This window comes from Chinchilla lanigera, unplaced genomic scaffold (assembly GCF_000276665.1).
Source record: "Chinchilla lanigera isolate Chin_1 unplaced genomic scaffold, ChiLan1.0 scaffold00040, whole genome shotgun sequence".
In the NCBI taxonomy this organism is placed as follows: domain Eukaryota; kingdom Metazoa; phylum Chordata; class Mammalia; order Rodentia; family Chinchillidae; genus Chinchilla; species Chinchilla lanigera.
This window is the reverse complement of record NW_004955441.1, coordinates 1781643-1803243: the sequence shown is the minus strand read 5'-3', so window position 1 is coordinate 1803243 and position 21601 is coordinate 1781643. Positions and strand designations below refer to the sequence as shown.

The 21601-nt window shown below is 41.3% G+C and overlaps 2 protein-coding genes across 9 annotated transcripts in view; one reads left to right on the top strand and one right to left on the bottom strand.

Moving 5' to 3' along the window:
* The window catches only part of Fam98a (family with sequence similarity 98, member A), a 14644-nt gene extending 10853 nt beyond the window's left edge, over nt 1–3791 (top strand). The window contains exons 5-8 of the mRNA XM_005390857.2: nt 573–653; nt 1372–1488; nt 1774–1941; nt 2030–3791. Of these exons, the coding sequence (XP_005390914.1) occupies nt 573–653; nt 1372–1488; nt 1774–1941; nt 2030–2692 (1029 nt within the window). The 3' untranslated portion in view covers nt 2693–3791. The remainder of the gene's footprint in view (nt 1–572; nt 654–1371; nt 1489–1773; nt 1942–2029) is intronic.
* Nucleotides 3792–16846: 13055 nt separating this feature from the next.
* Rasgrp3 (RAS guanyl releasing protein 3 (calcium and DAG-regulated)) overlaps nt 16847–21601 on the bottom strand; it is a 107140-nt gene continuing 102385 nt past the window's right edge. For all 8 annotated transcript variants that reach the window (XM_005390851.2, XM_005390850.2, XM_005390856.2 and 5 more), the window contains 3 exons: nt 21014–21139; nt 20339–20700; nt 16847–17936 (listed from right to left, as the gene is read on the bottom strand). In XM_005390851.2, the coding sequence (XP_005390908.1) occupies nt 17928–17936; nt 20339–20700; nt 21014–21139 (497 nt within the window). In that variant the 3' untranslated portion in view covers nt 16847–17927. The remainder of the gene's footprint in view (nt 17937–20338; nt 20701–21013; nt 21140–21601) is intronic.

Below are 21601 nucleotides of genomic sequence, written 5' to 3'. Positions count from 1 at the left end.
TCCGGTACTGGGAACCGAACTCACGACCTTGCGCTTGCCAGGCAGGCGCTTTTGCCGCTGAGCTAAATCCCCAGCCCCTAAGAACATGCACTTTCAACAAAAAAAAAAAAGAATGAGTAAAAGAGAATGGTATTTGTTGTAGTAGAGTTATTCCCTATATGCATATCTGCTGGACTCTAAGACTTGGTTCGTACATTTGCATACCGGGGTAGGTCAGCACCAGGGTGCACATACTTGGCTGAATGCTACAGGGGCGCAGCAGTGTATCTGTAGTCATTATTTTTGTGTGTTCATTCATTCATCCATCCGTTCAGCAAATGCTCATTGAGTGCCCTCTGTGGTCAGGCACTGTTCTAGGTGCTTTGAAGGAGTCATGCTTCTGTAGGCACGTGAGGAGTGGGACAAGTGAGTGTCTTTATCTTGTGGGTCTTGACATTTATGTTTCAAAACATCCTCCACCTTTGCCTCTGTCAGGAGTCTTCTTTTGATGGCAAGATATGATGGGAATTGGGAAGATGAGAAAGATACGTTTAACTTGTAGACTTTTTTATTCATTTATGTTTTTGTGTCAGTTAAAGGAAACGTTAGCAAAAGTTCCACCCAATCATGTGGGAAAACCTTTACTGAAGAAGCCAATGGGACCGGCCCACTGGGTGAGTAGTAATTCTCTTAGTAAACTTAGTAAAGAACCCCGTATGTTCATGGTTTTTGTGTCAGCACTTTTATTTTGTACTTTTCAAATTATGTTTTCTAATACGTGGTTTTCTAAATGGGTATCCTTAGAATCATTTTTGTGAATCTCAATGTTTATGCAGAATAATTTTGTTTACAATTAGATTTACTTCTTTTCTTTTTTTGGACACTGGGGAATTGAACCCAGGGCCTTTGCGCTGAGCTATATCCACAGCCCTTTTTTATTCTGAGATAAGGTTTTGATCACTTGCCCAGGCTGGGCTTGAGCTTGCAGTCCTCCTGCCTTAGCCTCCCGGAGTGTTGGGATTACATGAGCCACCAGCGCCTGGCTGTAATTTGTAAATATTTCACAGGCTAGTTGAAATAAATTGTCTCAGTATGATGCATGTTTCTAATTGCCAGATGGATTCAAGCCAAACACTTCATGGGGCTGAACTTTATACAGTGAATTATGGGAAAGCTAAATAAGAATTCTGGAGTTTATGCACTCTTCATTATGTTTTAAGGCTTAGTGTTTTTCTGCCCATCACTTCACATTAACTGTTAATGTCTGACCAAGAGGAAAGACTACTTAGGTTAAATACTAGGGATTTCATTATGAAGAAGCAGTTTCTGCCCTTTAGGGACATGGGATCGAGCAGATTTAAATTCTAACTAGTCTTTTTAATTTTCCTTCAGGAAAAGATAGAAGCGATTAACCAAGCCATAGCCAATGAATATGAAGTCCGCAGAAAGCTGCTAATAAAACGTTTGGATGTCACTGTACAGTCCTTTGGCTGGTCTGACAGAGCTAAGGTACACATGAAATAATTTAAAAGAGCATATTTACAGGCAGCATCCCTAAACATCTAACAGGGATGTTTAGATCTCCTTGCTTCACCTTCATTCCTTCCAAGTCTGGCAGCTGTACTTGCAGAAGATAGTTTTTGACTAGGTAGCAATGGTGGTGAGTATGTAACATTTCTTTCTACCTGGAACCTAATAAATACCAATATCAGATCTTTAATGTGTTTAATATGAGTATTTCTTAAGTCACTTTTGAAAATTAACATTGATCTCTGAACACTTTCCTTTCAACAGAGTCAGACAGAAAAATTAGCCAAAGTCTACCAGCCAAAGCGTTCAGTCTTATCTCCTAAAAGTACTATTTCTGTTGCCCATCTTTTGGCTGCAAGACAAGACTTATCAAAGATTTTGAGGACAAGCAGTGGTTCTATAAGAGAAAAGACAGCCTGTGCCATCAATAAGGTGATGAGAATGCCTTGAATTTTCTTGTAGATACCTTTGTGTCAGTTTATGAAATGAGATCATTTCAAATATCTTTCTTATTCCATAGGTGTTGATGGGCAGGGTGCCTGACAGAGGTGGTAGACCCAATGAAATCGAACCTCCACCCCCAGAGATGCCACCATGGCAGAAAAGGCAAGATGGGCCCCAGCAGCAAACAGGAGGCCGAGGAGGAGGGAGAGGTGGTTATGAACATTCCTCGTATGGAGGACGAGGAGGTCATGAACAAGGAGGAGGGAGAGGTGGACGTGGTGGCTATGACCATGGTGGTCGAGGGGGAGGAAGAGGAAATAAGCATCAAGGAGGCTGGACAGATGGAGGGAGCGGAGGAGGAGGTGGCTACCAAGACGGCGGTTACCGAGATTCAGGTTTCCAGCCAGGTGGCTATCATGGTGGCCACAGTGGTGGCTACCAAGGCGGTGGTTATGGTGGCTTCCAAACATCTTCATATGCAGGAAGTGGATACCAGGGTGGTGGCTACCAGCAGGACAATAGATACCAAGATGGTGGGCATCATGGTGATCGAGGGAGTGGTCGTGGTGGGAGAGGTGGTCGTGGAGGCCGGGGTGGTCGCGGAGGCCAGGGAGGAGGGTGGAGCGGAAGAGGAGGCCAAACTTACCACCAGGGGGGTCAGTTTGAACAGCATTTCCAGCATGGTGGCTATCAGTATAATCATTCTGGATTTGGACAGGGAAGACATTATACTAGTTGAGGCTACAGAACCTTCCATTTTGCTAGAGCTCAAGTAATAGAAACTTAGTGTCAGAATCCTGAATCCAGCATCGGTTTAAATTTATGTATGAGCACAGGTGGCAGACAGACTCCTGCTTGGCATAAGCATTTGTAGGTCTTCCATCAGTTTTTGTTTTTTTTTTTTTTTAATGGACTTACAGGATGCAGTTTATTTGAAAAATACATACAACATCTCTACTTTATATGAAAAAAATTAAAAGGTAATTAAAATTGCCTTTAATTGACCGGTAGACTAATTCCACAGTCAGAACATGCATATTTTTTGAACAGTTTACTTGAATAAAGTAGTTTGAAAATGAGGATTCACCTAGACTTTTTTAGATTTATTACTGGGGAACATTCCTCATCTTAACAACCCATTTATATATATTTTACATAAAGTGCTCTAATGCCTATTTTCTGAGCACAGTTCTGCCCTAAATTGGCATTTTATTCAGAGAGGCTGTGCCACATTTCCTTTATGATAGGTTGGTTAGGTCAGTTCCTATTAAATGAGCTCTTTTGCAGACAGCACATTCAGTAGCCTTATTCTGTTGATGGAATACTGTACCATATGCTCAACTCTGAAAACCTTGAACACAGCCAAAATAAAGACTAAAAGCAAACTAAGTTGTGAACCTATAGTACACATAGGCATTTAGTTAAGTATAGCAACCCAAACTGACCTGCATCCATCCAAAACAAGTTCTTCCTTCAACATTATTTTTACTTGAAATCTGCTAGAAGAAATAGCAAACAGAAATTTGTTTTGTGCACGAGTTAATACCACTAGCTCAGCAAATACAAGTTAGTTTGCTTTAGGCAGGAGACGATTTTATAATGGAAGAAATGCACTACAAAGTAAGATAGATTTTTGCTTAGTGCGGGAGGCCCTTTATTATTGCTGCAGAAAACAAAAGCCTGGCTAAGTTGATGTTTTACATTCTCCTTTACTGAAATCTACGTGACATGATGCTTCTTGCTGGGTTTTTGTATACACAAACATTGTCAAGCTGTGAAAGAAAATGGCTGGAGGTGTGCTTTGTGTGAAAGGTGAGCAATAAAGTATCTGTACGTTTTCTCTGGTTTGAGTTTTATTTTAGCTACTTCCTAGAACTAAATTATTCTAGCTACTGCATCAAACTTAGGAGCAGCGGATTTTCGTAGAACCTCATTTATAGTAAAAGGTAGCTCTTACCTTAAAACCTGAAATTCATTAAAAAGTAGTCATTTCCAAAATCATCTTTGTAATATGTGGCTAAAAATTCACTACCAAACTCTGGCCACTGGGTGTAGCTATTGCTGCACATACTAGGCCAAGATAAATTAATGCCCCTAACCTTTCAGGGTCTTGTTTTTATTTTGCTTCTCTATTCTTCCTAAAAATGGGAGAACTCTTTCTTAAAAGGCAGTGGATTGAAAATAAAAATCTGTGTATTAACTTAAATGAAAATTTGACCTTTTCCTACTAAATGGAGCTTTAAAACAAATCCTGTCTTGCCATTAAAAATACTTACTGAAGATATAGCTCAGTGGTAGTGTTCTTCTGCATGTGTGAGCCCCTGAATTCAATCCTCTATACCATAAGAAAAAAAAAATTTTATTATTGACGTAAGAACATTATGATAACTAAAGCAGTCTTTGAAAAAGTACCTTGATCCTTCTGTTAATTTTACTTGCTTGTTTTTCAGCTACCTTTTTCTCAAATGTTTCATTAAAATGTTGCAGTCCTGCTGGACATGGTGGCACAGACCTGTAATTCCAGCACTCAGGAGGCTGAGGCAGGAGGAGTGCTGTGAACTCAAGGCCAGTCTTGGCTACATAGTGAGTTCAAGGCTGGCCTGGACTACATAGTGAGACTGAGTCTCAACCCCTCCCCTGCAAATGTTCAGTTCTATCTCAGACTTTATAAGAGTTGGTCTCCTTAGGATGTACAGTAAATACATACAGGAATTTCCTATCAGAAATAAAATTGCTTTGATTTCATATCTTTGAAATGATACCTTTGAATCTATTCACATTTAGTTTAGTATTTACTTTAATCAGTTTTATAGCCTAGAACTACACAGTGTCTCAAACTCATTCATTTGATAAATATAATTTTGATTTAACTTTACATTTACTGGATTACTTTTTCAAATATGAGTGTATATGAAAGCAAATGATAGATTTCCCTGTCATGGCTCTGGAAGTTACGTCCTCGTTTTCTGCTTCAAACTAGACTCTACTGTGGTAGAAATCACAAAAGGACTGAATTTCTGCTCCTCAACATAAATGAAAAATAGTGTATTTCAAACCACCAGTTAGCCTGATTACATTAAAGTTTTTAGAAACTACATAGTGTCTTTTATTTTACCTTCCTAAATGTAGGGAACGGGCGTGGGAGAATTTCTTGGAGAAGTGAGGAAAATTTTAGGACGGAAGTTTTTACATGGATTTGTAAATATTATCTCAAACAAATAGGCTGAGACAGATTAGTACTTTTTGTTATGCTTTGTTTCTGCCTACAAGAAGCTTGAAGGAAATGTCAGTATTTTCTACAAGAGTTGCTCTAGATCCAAATTAAGCCATGTTATACAATTAAATTCTTGCTGAGGGAAAGAATATAAAATCATTTTTACATATTTTAATTGATTTTCCCATGCCCAAATCACCTGCATTCTTGTACTTAATTTTTTTTAGGTTTTACCTGTTGTATCTTTCTGGATACTTTGTCTACTTATAGTCTTTTTAAAATAGATTTTAAATGTGCAGACATTAATCATTGCCCCTTACATAATTTGGGTGTTATATGCCTCCTTTTCGTTTTTTTTAATTCTAAGAGAGGGCCATTGGATTTACCTAAAGAGAAAAGTGCATCCATCGCTGAGTATCCAGAATTATATGAGACTTCTTTTTCCTTGCCTTTCTTGTTTCTTTCATTGCTCATTAGCATGCTTATAATAGCTCGAAATGCTCTTTTTTGTCATTTTTTTGTTGTTGGTCAGGGCTGTTTTTCCACATTTTTATACATTAATGTGTCCCCAGAGTTAAAATAACTGATTCTGTCGAAGCAGGTGTGTATATCAGGGTTTGAATTTGCTTTCACTTTGTATACTTACAAGTTACCTGCAAATTCGTTAACAATTTGCGTTAAACATACTGATACGAGAACTCCCACAGTAAATTGTACACAGCCCACCAAATGTAAATGAAGATGGTTAGAGCTGGAAATGGAGAAAAAAAAATTTTAACATGTTCTTTAAGAATTTGGGGGAAAAATCTAAATCACCAATATTTTTAAACACAGTTGCAATTTCTTCAAGAAGAAAAAAGAAATCTAACATTAGTATTTGCTAAATTGAGTTACAAATTCTTCAAGAAGAAAAAAAGTCCTCAGCTTAGTAAAAGCTTGCGTGCTGGACTGGGGATGTAGCTCAGTAATACAGTATTCATTAGTATGCATGAGACCCTGGGTTTCATTCTCAAAACAGCAAAAAATGAAGGAAAAGAAAGTACTTGCTATTGGAGTACACATTAGGCTGAAGTACGAAGATAAGTTAGAAAGTCCCTGTCTTGGGAAACGCGCAGTGACACAGCCAGAAACACAGGTCATTGTAGCGTAAATAACAATAAAAGTGATGCCAGGGTGCCAGGATAGCACAGGGTCTCCCCATGCTGCTCATTTGGAGTAGAAATTAGCGAGCACTGGAAGGGTTACTGCAGTCAGGTAATAGAGGGCTCTGCTGCCTTAAACAAGCTGGACCTATTTATATACAGTAGCATATTCCAGTGAAGAGTGGCATGTTCAGACTGGGACCCCAGTAAATCTGGAGCCTGTACAAATTATGGGCTGGAGTAGAAAACAGATTGAACTGGGGGTCGGGGAAATTTGAATAAAGCAGTAGAGCTTAAACTAGTACAGTAGAGTAATAGGGGTAAAGGGCAGACTTAGGAAATGGCAAAATTTACAGTTTATTGAAAATAAGATTTAATGTGATGCCTGGTTTCTTGGTTTTGTGATGGAGTGATACCATTAATTGTAGTCAGAATTACAAGAAGAGCAGAAAGGGTGCACAGAGGCAGGGTGTAGAGGTTTCTGTCTGAAAACTCAGAAAATGCCTGGCGATAGAAGTTTGGGACTGATCCAAACAGATCCAAGGATTCTGCATTAGAACATTAAATTAATGTGAACTGTGGTTTCATATTAAGTCACCCATGAGGGAAAAAGCACTGGATGAAGATGTAGTTTGGAGGAATAGTCACTTAAGAGGTGGCTGGAGGAGAATCAGTAGGAGGAAGCCAAGAGAACAGAGGCCTGAAGTCTAGGTTTAACAGGAAGAGTAGTTATTACTTTTGGTTTTTGTTTTGTTCTGGTTTTAGTTTTGGTTTTTTTCCAGTACTGGGGATCGAACCCACAACCTTGCACTTGCCAGCCAGGCAGGCTCTGTGCCGCTGAGCTAAATTCCCAGCCATAGTTACTACTGTTTATTGAGAGCATTACATAGGTTCGCCTAAATCTGTCTGTGCCTGGGTGATAAAGTTTGGCCCAAAGCAGCCTCCCTACATTGTGAGTTGGTTCTGTAGCTTGAAGCAACTCAGTGTCAGCCAGGTGCAGGTTACCTGCTGCTCAGACTACTCCTGTAAAAGGAGGAGTCCTGTACTGCTCAGTGCATCCTCAGCCCCACAGTGTTCGATTTGTTATGAATTTATAGCTCTTTATTAATTGGCTTTGTTACTAGGATTGGGAGATACTCTGAAAAAAATTTTTTTTCTGCCTTTTCAGTTAACTTTGGGTGAGATAAGCCACTCAGATTTTTAATTTATTTTTACAGCTGATTTTGTGCGTAGGTGTGGTACTAGGGTTGAATCCTGAACATTCACACTGAGCTACAGTCCCAGCCCTTTTTCATTTTGAGACTTGCTATATTGCTAGGTTACGCAGTTGCCTCCAATCACCTAGCAAATACTATTTTTTCCTGAGATGATATGTCATGCCTACTGTATCATATACTTAATTACCATATTTTTTCTATTTCTGGGCTCATTACCTGTAGATGTGTTTGTAATGTACTGTTCGGTTTGTTGAGGCTTTATTTTTAATATCCGACAGGGCTAATTAGTACTCACTACTCTTTTTCAGGTATCTCCCAGCTGTTTACGTTTGTGTTTCCCCTCCTAAAATGTAAAATGTTTGCTAATAGAAAAAGAAAAATCCTCAGTGTTGTTGGGGAATCATAGTATCAAAATTGAAGGTTAGGGCAGGGAATATAGCTCAGCAGCACAAGTACCTGCTTGGCAAGCACAAGGTCCTGAGTTCATCAGTACCAAAAAAAAAAAAAAAATGAAGGTTAGATTGAAGAGAACCGAAATCTAGATGACGTTTTCTTCCAACCCAAGAATTTAGTGCCTTTCCATTGCTTTTTTAGTTTTTTGTGTTTGGGAAAATTTTAATGTTCCCTTCACCTAGTCTGCTTCTTTCTTGTTAAGTTTAATCCTTGATGGTCTATATATTGTTACTGGTTTATGGAGTCCTTTATTATGACTTCTAATAGATTTCTGTCTACATTTATGAAAAGCTGTTATGTTAATCTAATCCCAGATACCTTATTGATTATTCATATAGTTGGTAGTAAGTTTTCAGGTGATTTGTTTGGGTTTCTAGGTATTAGATCATATCATAGTTCGTTACTTTTGTCTCATTGCTGGGACAGAGTACCCAATACCCAAAGTTAAAGAGGGAAAGGCTTATTTAGCTCACACTATGTAGAGGTTTCAGTCCATAATCAGCGGGCTCCAAGGCAAGGTGGCTTCATAGAGGAGAACAATTCAGGGCAGGAAGAAAGTAGCAAAGCAACAAGGTAGCGAGACAGGACTCTTTCTGTCCCTTGGATTGTATGTACGTTGCCCACCCTAGGGCAGGTGTAACACTCATCCATAATCCTAGCCAGAACTGTGCCAAACCAGTCAGTGGACAGATTTACTAATCACACACCTTTGACCCCAGCACCACTCACTCTGCATCCAGCCACCTCTGAAAAAGCCTTATGACTACTGCAGGAGGCTTTGAGGGGACACCTGGACAAGCCATAACACATAGGAATAATAAATCTCCATTTTATTTGTATAACCCAATACTTCAAAGGCAACATTAGATTAAATAATGGAGACATATCTTCTGAATCAAGTCTTTAGTAGAAATATTTGTCTTATTTCCTTTTTGAAAAATCATGCTGGGCTGGGTGAGCTGACTTGTAATCCCAGCACTTGGGCGACTGAGGCAGGAGGATCACTGTGAGTTCAAGGCCAGCCTGGACTACATACCAAAACCTTGTCTCAAAAGGCAACAACAATGAATCATGCTACTTTACAGGCTGAAATAGATAAACATACATTAGTCATATCTAGAAATTTTCACCTATTTTGAATTTTAGAAATGCTGAAATCAAAATGTATGCTGAATTTTGTCAGAATTTTACACAGCATTAAGATGATCGTATAATTCTAATCTCTACATTAGCATATTCATGAACATTAATATTGATATATTTTTGAACTCCCTGAACTTCATATTTTTATTATACTTACAGTACTTCAGATTTATATTGATATTTATAAATGAGATTATTCCAGGTCTCTTGTTTTAGAAAATTCTTATCAAGTTTTAGAATCAATATTATATGTGCTTCATTGAAAAAATTATGTTTTCTTTGTGTTGTAGAACAATTATACAGATGTTATCTATACTTTGAAAGTCTGATACAATTTTTCTATTATAAACCTCTGAGCCTGATGATAATTGTTTTTCTTGGTACCGAGAATCGAACTCAGGACCTTGCACTTGCCAGGCAGGCGCTTGTGCCACTGGGCTGTATCCCTGGCCCACCTGATGATAACTTTAAACAGCATCTCTTCAGCAACACTTTATGTTCTTTTAATGTATTTTTTGTTGCATTTTTAGTGCTGGGAATTGAATCCAGCGCTCTGACACATGTTAGGCAAGCACTCTACCATGGAGCTACACCCCCAGCCATATATATATATATACATGTGTATATATAATTTTTTTTTCCAGTACTGGAGAATGAACCCAGGGCCTTTGCACTAAGCTACATCTCCAGCCCTTTTTTAAATTTGGGGACAAGGTCTGGCTAAGTTCCTAAGTTACCCAGTCTGGGCTCAAACTTGTAATCATGCTGCCTCACCCTCCCAGAGCACTGGGATACAGGGATATGCCGCCATGCCCGGTGTAACTTTCTTTTACCTTCTTTATTAGTATGAAGATCAAACCTGGTTTCTCATGCATGCTTGCTAGGCAAAAGTGCTCTACCACTGAGCTGTACCAATCCTCGCCTTGTATCAGTGATGGTAGAACTTTCACTGATAATAAACAGCCTGCCACAGCACACATGCCACAGGTTCGCCACAGCTGCCGTGTGTGCTTACGTCAGTTTTTGTATATTTCCCTGGAAAATTACCCACTTTAACTTGCCTGCCTGCCTTCCTGCTTCCCTCCCTTCTCTCCCACCTTTGTCTAGATTTGAGCGAAGTAGCCAATTACTGGGACACTTTCTTGTGATTCACGGTGTTAAGATTATAGCTTTTCTGGCCAGGCACAGGGAAAAACAGTTGTAACTTTTTTTCTGAGTCATGCTTAGGCTTTATGTCATAGTAGTTTATACCACGCTTTTATGATCATCTGCTGTGCGTTATTCAGCTTCAATTTCCTGATTGAAGAGTTGTTTGAAAGGTTTAGAGGAGGTAGGTCTTGGATGTTTTTGTTTTAATTTCTGGGTTTTGTGAACTTCATTTTCTGGTTTTAGAATTAAGTTCCAATTTTATAACATTATAGAATAATTTCATCAGTATTTTTTCAAATTTTGTAATTTAGTGGTTTTTATATGAAATGTTTCACTGAAGATGATGGAAGAGGAGATGTATCTTTCTTTCAGCTGACAGTTCAGTGCGTGTGTTACCAGTTGTAGCACTGTGGTCTACAGACAGGCTGGGAGCCAGATCCCAGATTCACTTCTGTAACCTTATGCAAATTATTTAACTTCTCTGTGCCTCGGGTTCTCATCTGTAAAACAGCTGTACCAATAGCATCTACCTCTTCAGATTGTTGGGAGGGGGCCGGGGATATAGCTCAGCGGCACAAGCGCCTGCCTGGCAAGCACAAGGTCCTGAGTTCGATTCCCGGTACCAAAAAGAAAAAAGAAACATTGTTGGGAGGACTAAGTGGGTTAAAAAGTGCAAGACATTTAAAATTATATCTGGAATGAGACTATATATGTGCTAGCTGTTATAATATCTAGATCTTCCTTACTATTTAGTTTCTTCTAGAGCAACATTACTGTCCAATTAAAATATAATACAAGCCACGTATGCAATTTTAAATTTAAATGTGTAAAGTGGCCATACGAAGAAAGTAAAAAGGTGAAATTTTACTTCACTTATGTGAAATGTGTTATCATTGCAGCATGTAATCAATACCAAAAAACGGACATATTCTCCTTTATTTTGTACTGAGTTGCTGAAATCTGGCATATTTTGCACTTAGAGCACATGTCAGTTTGTACTGGCCGCATTTGAAGTGTTCAGCCACCTGTAGCCAGTGGCTGCCATATTGGGCGACAGGTCTAGTGCCTCACTTTTTGTTACATTGTGAGCCGAGTGATAAGAAAATACATGTCTTATATCATTAATGTATTTTGTGTATTATGCTCTTATACTTTGTATTTATGCTCTTATTCTTTTTGTTCTATAAATGATGCTGTGTATCTTGATGCGAAATATTCATGATTATTTTATTTGTGAACCGTGTTAGCATTAAAATGGGCCTGCCTTTGTCTCTTTGTGCTTTCTATCTTGAGTTTTATCTTTAGTTTTGTTTTGTATTACTGTAATGACCAATGTTTCCTCTTTGCCTGCCATATCTTCGGTAGATCTTACAGCCCAGTACTGGGTTTTAGGCTTATTACTCTGAAAACTTTTTAGTGGATGAATTTAGCCCATTTAAATGGCAAATATGTTTGAACTTAGTTCTTCAATATTATTTTGGGTTCTCTTTTTATTTTTGTTACTTTTTTTTTTTTTTCAAGACAGGTTCTCACTACGTCCAGACTGGCCGTGAACTTGCAGTGATTCTCTGATGGGATAACAGGCATGTGCCAGCATGCCTAGCTTTTGTTTTTATAACTTTTAAAAGTCTTTCATATAGGTCTCTCTGCTTCCCCCTTTGCACTGATATTTGATATTTAGGATTTGGGGTTTTGTTCTAATATTTACCTTTATAAGCAAGTGGAATTGCCTTCACCTTACATTTCTTTAGAAAGAATTACTGAGAAAAGTGATCCAAAACCTGGAGATAGGGCAAAAGACGGCTGCATTTCCCGTGGGTGTCGTTCCGGAGTGGTGTCTAACAGGCTTGCCTAGGAGTCATGCCACTCAGGGGCCTTTGGAAATGTCTGGGGACTTTGGCTGTCACGGGGAGGAAGAGGAAGCGCTGCTGGCATCCAGTGGGCGGACCCAGGGGTGCTCTTGAACATCCACAGCGCACAGCACAGCTCCCTCCCAGCTAAGGCCTGATAAGCCCCAGATGTCAGTAGTACACAGGTAGAGAGACTTCTCCAGGGAAATGTGTCTTTGTTTAACTTACTATAGATTAGGGTCCAGGTGCTAACTTAAACCTGATAACATATAGATGATTTTTATCTGACATACTATTGTGTACTGTTTCTACCTAATGTAGAAAATAACTCCAAAGGTTATGGTTTAATTGCCCTGTAGGATACTGTATTAGTTGTCTCTTGTGTAGCAAAGTACAGTATCCTAAAACAACAATAAGCATTTATTGTCTTGGTTCCTGTGGATCAGGAACTCTTTTAAGTAGATTTTATTCTTTTTGTTTGTTTGGTTGGTTGATTTTCTTGAGACAAGGAGATAGTTCAGGCTGACCTTGAACTCACTATGTAGCTCAGGCTGGCCTAGAACTCATGGCGGGCCTGTCTCGGCCTCCTAAGTGCTGGGATCACATGCCTGTGCCACCGTGCCTCGCTGAGTAGGTTTAATTCTTGGAGAAACAATTTCCATGTTTTCCCTCCTTCTGGTGTGGCCTGGGTTTTTGTTTTAAATCCCTCTTTAACGTTGAGCTTTTATCCAAAAATAAAGGGAAGTTCATACAGGGAAGCAGCCAGACTAGTATCTAGGCCAGGTAAAAATTTTCTTAGGATCCTAAATTTGAGTTAAATTCAGTTAGCCTTTAACATCTTGGCAGGCATTTACACTGTGGGTTGGTTGGTTGATTTCTATCTATCTATTTTAAACACCGTAGCAATCATCTCATAGGACAGGTTTCTTACAAATATTGTCTGTTATGCCCCAGCTTTCTGCTTCTCAGAAGCAACTAGGCCCAGGAGACTTCAGTTTCCAAACCTCCTTTTTGAGACAGGGTCTTGCTAAATTGCCTAGGTTGATCTAAAATTTGTGATCCTTCTGCCTCAGCCTCCCAAAATGCTGGAATTACAGGCATGGGCCAGCATGCCTGGCTGTTTATTTTTACTGGACCATTTGGCAGATACTAATACTTGCCTAAATACTTACGCAGTCATCTCCTAAAAATACATTCTTCTCCATAACTACAAAACTGTTACCACACTGAAGTGAATTAACCTTCATGCAGTATCATAGAATATAAAGCCAATATTTAAATTTCCCTAGTTGCCCTTAAAATGTCTGCTTTAGTTTTTGAACCAGAATCTAACCAAGGGTTTTAACATCACATTTAGTTGCCATATTTCATTAAATATCTCTTTATCCAGAAATGTCCCTTCTCTCCATTTTGTTTGTTTTTTATTTTCATGGCATTTTTAAAGTGATACCAAATGATCCCGTTGCCTTGTGAGTGCTCTAAGTGGTCCTTCCCTTGAGCTCTTATGGACGAACTGGTGTACTTAGACTCTGAACGGAATGCAGTTTCCAACATGATAAAAAGACAAGCATTTCCCTTTGAGGTATATGTGCCGTCTAGGCAGGGGTATGTGTGCCTGCAGGTTTGGAGTTACTATTTTCTAATAAGTCTTAAAAGCCAGGTAGTTCTTTGTATTTATCCACCTTCATTTATTCTAAAATACATTTCAGTTGTCAAACAAATGGTACACTTTTTGGGGGGGCAGGGGAGGGTCTCTATGTAGTTCAGGCTGGCCTTGAACTCACAGTGATCCTCCTGCCTCACCCTCCAAGTGGAGGGATTGCAGGCTCCATCGTGCCTGGCAGTATACTTTTTATTTTAAAAGTTAATTTTGTTTTCCTCCTGTCTCCCATAGTAAACTAAATTATATCTAGTCTTCCTTTTCTCAGATGGGGACTTGGTTGTTTGGGCTGGCCCTGAACTCATGGGCTTCAGTGATTCTCCTGCCTCAGCCTCCTGGTTAACTGGTAGTACCATGCCCAGTTCTAGTCACTAGGTTTTTAAACATAAAAACAAACATTTTATCCTTTGGCATGTTTATTTACATTTACCCAATATAAGGAATTTTTTTTTCCAAATTCATAACTCACATTTTACCCATTTGGGATGTTTGTTTATTTTTGCAGGGCTGGGGATTGAACCCAGGGTTTTCTGCATGCCCCATTTGGTTTCTTAATCTTGCCTATATATTTTCAAACAGAACAAAAATAGCCGATATTAAAAAACTAACAGAACTAATCCTATAGACATATAGTGCCTGGAGTAACAAAAACTATTTTCAGTATTTTCATTCTTACTTCTCTTTAAATGTTTGAGAGAAAATTTAGAACCTCTGTATATAGCTATATAATACACAGGAAGTCTGGCATGTTAGCTGGGCATGGTGGTGCACCCAGGAGGCAGAGACAAGGGAGCCTGCCGCAAGTTCAGGGCCATCCTGGGCTACATACTGAATTCAAGACTAGCCTGAACTGCATGCTGAGACCTTGCCTCACCCTACCCCCCAGAAAAAAATTTCAAAACCTTGACAGCTTTGAAAGAAAACCCCCCTTAGTTGCAAAAGGATATTAATTGGTGTTATTTTTTGTTCTTTTTTTTTGTACTGGGTGTTAAACCCAGGGCCTTCACAGTGAGCTACATCCACAGCTCTTTTTATTTTTTTATTTTGAGACAGGGTTTAAGTTGCCCGAGTGGGACTTGAACTTGCAATCTTCCTGCCTCAGTGTCCCAGAAGCTGGTAGTACAGGCCTGTGTCATCTTGCCCAGCTTTTAACTTACGTTTCCAAACTTACTTATAATACATTTTCTGGCTTGATCTTCCTTTTTAGGTAATGTTGAATGCTTTATTAAAGAATTTTGTTTCCCTTGTTGCAGTACTGGGAATTAAACCCTGGGCCTTGCACCTTAGGCAAGTGTGCTACTACTGAGCTACCCTGTACCCCAGCCCTTGTCTTGATCATTACAGTGATTCTCAAAGGTAGCAGGGGAAGGTGTGAAATGAGTTTCTTTCAAGCGAAGAAACCAGGCTCAGAGAGATGTACCCAACCTGCCCAGCATCCCGTGACCACCGCAGCAAAGATGAGATTCCAGTCCTGCTGTGAGTGGTGTGGTGATACATACCTATCATCCCGGCACTCTGGAGGGACGGCAGGAGGATGGCAAATTCAAGCCCACTCTGAGCAACTTGGCAAGGCCGTCTCAAAATAAAAAAATAATCAAAAAGGGATGGGGACATAGCTCAGTGTGAAGGCAAGTTCAAGCTCCAGTACCGGAAAAAATCCAGTTATGAATTGCGTGCCAAAGGTATGCTTCTGGTAATATGATGTGACTGAATTTATCTCTGTAGTCATCCTAGTTCTATAGTCACTAATTTTGGCAAAATCATTATGTTTATCTTAGGGATACTTAAGCTTCCTACCACCAGGAACAACGTGGTGCACCCTTGCATAGGATACCCCCTGCATTTTTAAACAGCACACACCTCAGACCACTGGAGATGCTGTTACCACGGAAATGCAGGGACAGTATTACTCTCCACCCCTTAGAGCCGCTCCGGTTCAGGCAGATCTGCAAACGCCTCATTCCGATGTGTACATCCGTCAGTGCAGACTCAGTGGAAGCATCTAATAATCCTGCCCTCATACCTAGTACTCATTGGTTTTGGTTTTGACTTTAAAGACAATAGTGGTCCTCAAACCTACAAAACAAAGATCTGGAGGAAACATCCATAATGGTTTTGCTTCATCATGGGTTTACCTATTGCGTTTATTTAACTGATTATGGGAAACTGATAGGTTTAGAGACATGAGACTCACCACTGGTTATGAGTGAATGATGCAATAAAAATTCCTGTGCAGTTGCCTTGTGGACTCAGATTCCTCTTCCGCAAACTAATGGCTGTGTGTGTGTTTGTGTATCCCCACATAATATAAACACATAGTTTATGTACATATGTTTGGCTTCTTTTTTATTTTTTGCTCAGGGTACATTTAGTATCTGTCATTGGAAGATTGACAATATGAAACTCTTCCTATGTATGAAAACACAAAAATATCCAAATTAAGTGTGAAGTGAAATAATTCCTTTGAGAAGAAAAAGAGCAGTCCCACATTTGTTAACAGGTTTCTTCCTGAAATGACTTCATCTAAAAAACACACAAGAAAGGGTTCCCTGGGCTGAAGTTACCGCTTTGGTTTTAGTTTTGTTAACAGTTATCTCAGAGAGTGGCAGTTTGCCCTGGGAGGTGCTTACAGACGCTGACTCTAGCTTAATCCCAGGCGGCTGACACATGGGAGCCGCTTGGCCGTGGTGCTCTCAAGCTCTCAGTTCCTGAGGCTGAGACCGGTCCCACCCGTCTTCATCCCTTTTGCACAGGACCTGTCTAGAACCAGTGCTCAGCAAGTTGGCTCCACAGAACTGTCCTCAGTCGTCCGCAGTGAAGAAAAGAGGAAAGAAGTGACTGCCACAGATATAATCAGTTCTATGTGAACTATGTACAAAAAATAGCCTTCTTACATGGGGACCATGGACCTCTGTGTAACGGTTTCTGACTGGTCACTTGCAGCAGTCGTTCACCTCACCCACGGGCTCCATTCCATCTCTATGTTGAACAGCTTTTTTTTTCCTTACTTGGTTTTTTGAAACAGGGTTTCTTTATGTAGCCAAGGCTGGCCTTGAACTTGAGGCAATCCTCCTGCCTCAGCCTCTCAAGTGCTGGGAATTACAGGTGTGCATAACCAGCACCTGACTTCTATTTAGAACATCTTGAATCAAGTTCTTTCTCTAATTTAAGAAATAGATCCACATGTAGACATTTCGGATCAAAGGAAAATACTTAAATTACTAATATTTTTTAAAAGTTTAAATGACATTTAAGATGATTTATGATGGCTTTCTTTTTAATGAATAGTCTTTAATTATGGATGGCAATTTATTAGGAAGAGTACAAGAGTTCTCTCAGAACAAAAAACAAATTTTAAAATTTAGAATTACTTTGAACTTTTAAAAATTGGCAGTGGCTTTGCATTTTACGTAGTGGCTTGTTCAATGACTTTTCTACTAAGTTTTATTCCCCAAAACCAATGGGTTTCTCAATTACTACTCCTATTTCAGGACTCTAAAGAAGGAAGGGTATGCAGTCAGAAGGGACAAATGTAGGTAATTTCCCCCCATGGCTATTATAAATATTAGGAGCACTTTCACAGCTATATCATAGCCGCTTAGTGATGCAGAATTGGTGGGCGACCGGTACATGTGACTTGCCATACATCATAGCAACTGTGTAGTAGGGACAGTGTAAACGGCCTCTCCCTGCAGATGATCTTCAGCAGAAGGACTGCGAGATTCCAGGCCTGAAAAGCTTCCTTGTCCCTCAAGAAAACATGAAGTACTGGTGCCATCCAAAAAGTACACAGAATGGAAATATTCTCACAACAAAGCAAAGGTTGAGTTTGAGAGTTATCAAGTGTGTGCACAGAAGCTTTCGTTTCACCCGTATATAAATGGCCCTACAGAAATATAGTGAGAAAACAACTAGCTACATAACAGTCTGTGGCACCTCACCAGGGACAGGAAGGAAGAATCAATAGTCCAGTATTAGGATAAATCCTCTGTCCCACTGACCAATTGTGGTGAACCCACTGTCCCACGGCAGAAAACAATGCAGTGTCTTTCCAGATAACTTCCTGAGGTTGATGTGTTCTTCAGAGTTTCTCGTCTTGCTCCTTCCCAAAGCCAACATGATTGCCTCCGTTTCCCCAGCTTGAAGTCAGCCATCCTGCAATACAAGTCAGAGCCTGTTGTATGACCGGATCTCATTTAACAAAGGTGTTCTTAAAAGGTGGTTTTTCAAATAAATTTGATTGAGTGGAGTTGAACTGAAATGGTCAGAAGGTAGTCTCCAGATTTAGAGGGAACTGAAGGGTCATGTCATCCACCTAACGTGGAATCCTGAAGAGTTCCAGAGTAAAGGAAGATTGTGTTCTCCTTAATGTATTTCCTTAAGGGTGCACCACGAAACAGCCCCTCAAGTGCTCCTTGATAAAGTTCCCCTCTTAGAAATCCACAATATAAGGCTGGACATGGTGTAAACCCAGGACTCAGGAGGCTGAGGCAGGAGGATCACTGCAAGTTTAAGGCCATGCTGGGCTACAAAGTGGGTTCAAAGCCAGCCTGAACTGCATAGTGAAATCTTGCACAATGATCCTTTGTCTTTTCTCCTTTTCTTTATAAATCACAGATAACTCCCTGCCCCCGCTTGAGAATCTGTTCAGTGCTAGGGATACTTCTGCCCAGCATATGTCTGTGTAGAATTTCTGTAAAATTAAAAAACATTTTTATGAACCTTCCTGAAGCCATTTTTCAGACCGGTTTAAGAGCCCTTGCCCTAGGATATTGTCTCCTGGCACCAAATCATGAACTTTTTCTTACTCATCTTTACATTCTCAGTTTGAGCTGTGCTAGGACAGCAGCGGAAGTGGAAGGACAAGACCAATGATACTTTTGCCAGGATAATTAGTATGGGAAACGTTAAAAGTAAAGTTGGTGTTGGAAATCTCTAGAGACAGAAAGGAAATTAGCTGCCTAGGGCCAGGGCAAAGAGGAGAGTGACTGCTAATGGCTACAGGGCTTCTTTTTGGAATGATGAAAATGTCCTAAAATTAGATTGCAGTGACATTAGCACAACTGCAGATACGCTAAAGCCACTGAGCTGTGTGCTTTAAATGGGTAAACTTCAATTACATGTCAATAAAGTGATTTTTATTTTAATATTTACTTACGTATGTAAGTATTTTGGGTGCTGAAGATTGAACCCCTGCCTTCTGTATGCTAAGCACATCACATGCTGTACCACGGGGCTACATCCCAAGTACAGAGGTTTTTAAAGGTCAGAGCTATGGGGCTAAAGGCAAAGCTCTGGTACAGTGCTTGCCTAGCACTCAGGAACCCTTCTACATCCCCAGCATCACAAACACACAAACAATAAGCAGTACCATGGTTTGAATCCATGTCTCAAAGGCCCAGGTCTTTAGCTTGCCTCTGGTGAAGGTGGTAGAAGCACTGAAGAGGCCAGGGGCCTGGTGAGGGCTGTTGGGCCACTGGGGCACAACCTTGAGGAGAACTGTGGGCTTATCTCTCCTTCCCCCTTCCTGCTTCTCCCTGTCTCTCTCCCATCTCAGGTATTCATTCATAGTAACAGAAAATTAACACAGTGTCTTAAGTAAAGGGGGAAATAGGGAGGCGGGAATTTAAAGTAAGGTTCCTGTGACTAGAGATGCAGCAGTGTGTTGCCTTCTCATTGTCATTAATAAGGAAGGAACAGGAGGATTTTGGTTAAAGGTGTTGGGGTTTTTCTCATCATGAGAAACTAGGGAATCTGTGCTTCATTCTCCAGGTGAGTGGAATGTAGTGGACCACCCATTAGAATACAGAGCACTGGCTTGGTCTAGTAGAGTCTCTGCCTAACCTGGTACTGCTGTGAGACTGCTGGAACGGGGAGGCAATGGCGCCCTCCGTGACATCGCTTGGAATATGACACCAATTCCCTCAAAGCCCTGTTGACTAATAAAATTTATCCAACCCCATCTTGAATCAGTTTGTATTTTCAGCACGTTCTAACAAACGCCATATGCATCCCGGTTTAGTTTGGATGGTCAGAATGTAATTCTTATTTGGAGAAAGAGTGTTGTATAGAACTTGAGGTGTCCATGTCTGATTCTCACCACCCTTTCCCCGCGCTGCTCTCAGAGGTCCCTTTTTTAGTAAGGACGAGAGTTTCCATTTCTCCTTCTCTACCTGCAGATGCTTTGCTTCCACTGTCTCCCCTGAGTTTGGGCCCTGGTTCTGTCTCGGAAAATGAATAGTGCACTGACATACTAGATACATGCAAGAACCATGGGTCTCTGGGGGAGCATTCCCGTACAGAGACACGACAACCTTTGCTAAATTTTAGAACTCAATCCAGTTCAGGTCTATGCATAATGAAACAGGCCTAAAAGAAGAAAACATCTTTTCAGGGACACATAACTAGCCAGCGGCAACATCAAGAGTGCTGCATCTTGATTCCCAACCATACCGCTTTCAAAACCATCCGAGTGCCTTCCATGCCCAGGGAATGCTCATCTCCGCCCTGTCAGCCTTCTCCTCCTCGTTTTACCTGTGCTTTGAGCCAGCACTGACCTCACCATCCTGTCTGGTCTCATTCAGGCCTTCATCCTGGTCAGGTTCAAACTCGGTGCCCCGGTCTACAACATCCACACCTGCTTGCACCCTGGGCTTTTCATTTTCCCACTTGGCGAAGCCTTTGTCCTTTGCCGCTTTGTCGTGAAACTTGGATTTCATTTTGGGGAAGGTGTGGGACCCCGAGTCTCCCCAGCCAGCCTCGGACCAGACAGGTTCAGTCTGGGTGGCCTGGCTGGTAGTGGCCCTCTGTAGCCTCACAGATATCTTGCGAGAGGAGCCGGTCACCAGTGTGATGGCTCTGCTGTCCAGGTCCCGGTGTCCACCAGTGACCCCGGGAAACTCAAACACCTCATCCTGCACTGGAAAGGAAAAGAGAACAACGGTTACTTGACTTTTGTCTGCTTGATAGCAAACCATCAAAATTAGCATGAACAGCAGGGGTCCCACGGATAAAGGCCCGGCAGGGACAGAACAAAATCAGCTACAGGTAACTTGCGTATCAGTGAAACTGGGAAGCAGAGTAAAGTGGGAGCCAGGGGCTCGGCCACTGCTGCTCACCCTAAGTCAGGCTTTGGGGTTTAACTGACTCGCCGGGCTGAGACCCAAGGGAGTTGCAGGTGTAGAGAGCTGAGCAGAGAGACAGGGACAGCAAAGAAAGCAGAGGTCACTCACCTGGGGGCAGCGAGGGGCTTCCGGGCAGTGACCCTTGACTGCTGCCCAACGAGGGTGCCCGGGCAAATCTCCTGCAGGCCAGAACCAGGAGATCCTTGCACTGCTTGTGACAGTTGGCTCCGCAGTCTGAAAAACCCCAGTGTTCATAGATGCTGACAGTGAGGCACACGTCTGCCGCGGACTGAGCTTTGGGGTGGCACCTTTGCTAGCCGTCCCCACCCCCGCCCCGGGCCCTGGCCAAATCTCCGGAGTCCCGCTTAACCCCGCAGCGCGTGTCCCCGGGCTGGAAAAGAGCCAGCTGCCTCTGTGTTTGCTCAGCTTGTCCCTCTACACAGGTCACTGAAGGTCCTGCACAGCAGTCAGCCCCGGAGGTCACTGCCTTTGTCTAAAACTGCGTGCAGATGCCGCCTGGCCGTGGCTCCTCCCCAGGCCCAGAGAGGTCCCCACCAAGGGAGCTGCAGAGCAAGGCGCGGAGCTCCGTGTCTGCGCTCTCTCAGGGACAGCGCTGCCTCTGCGCACGAAGGGTGGGCTGCACCTCCCTTCCGTACCTGTCCGATTCTTATTCCTCACTCCCCATGTCTTTCCCAG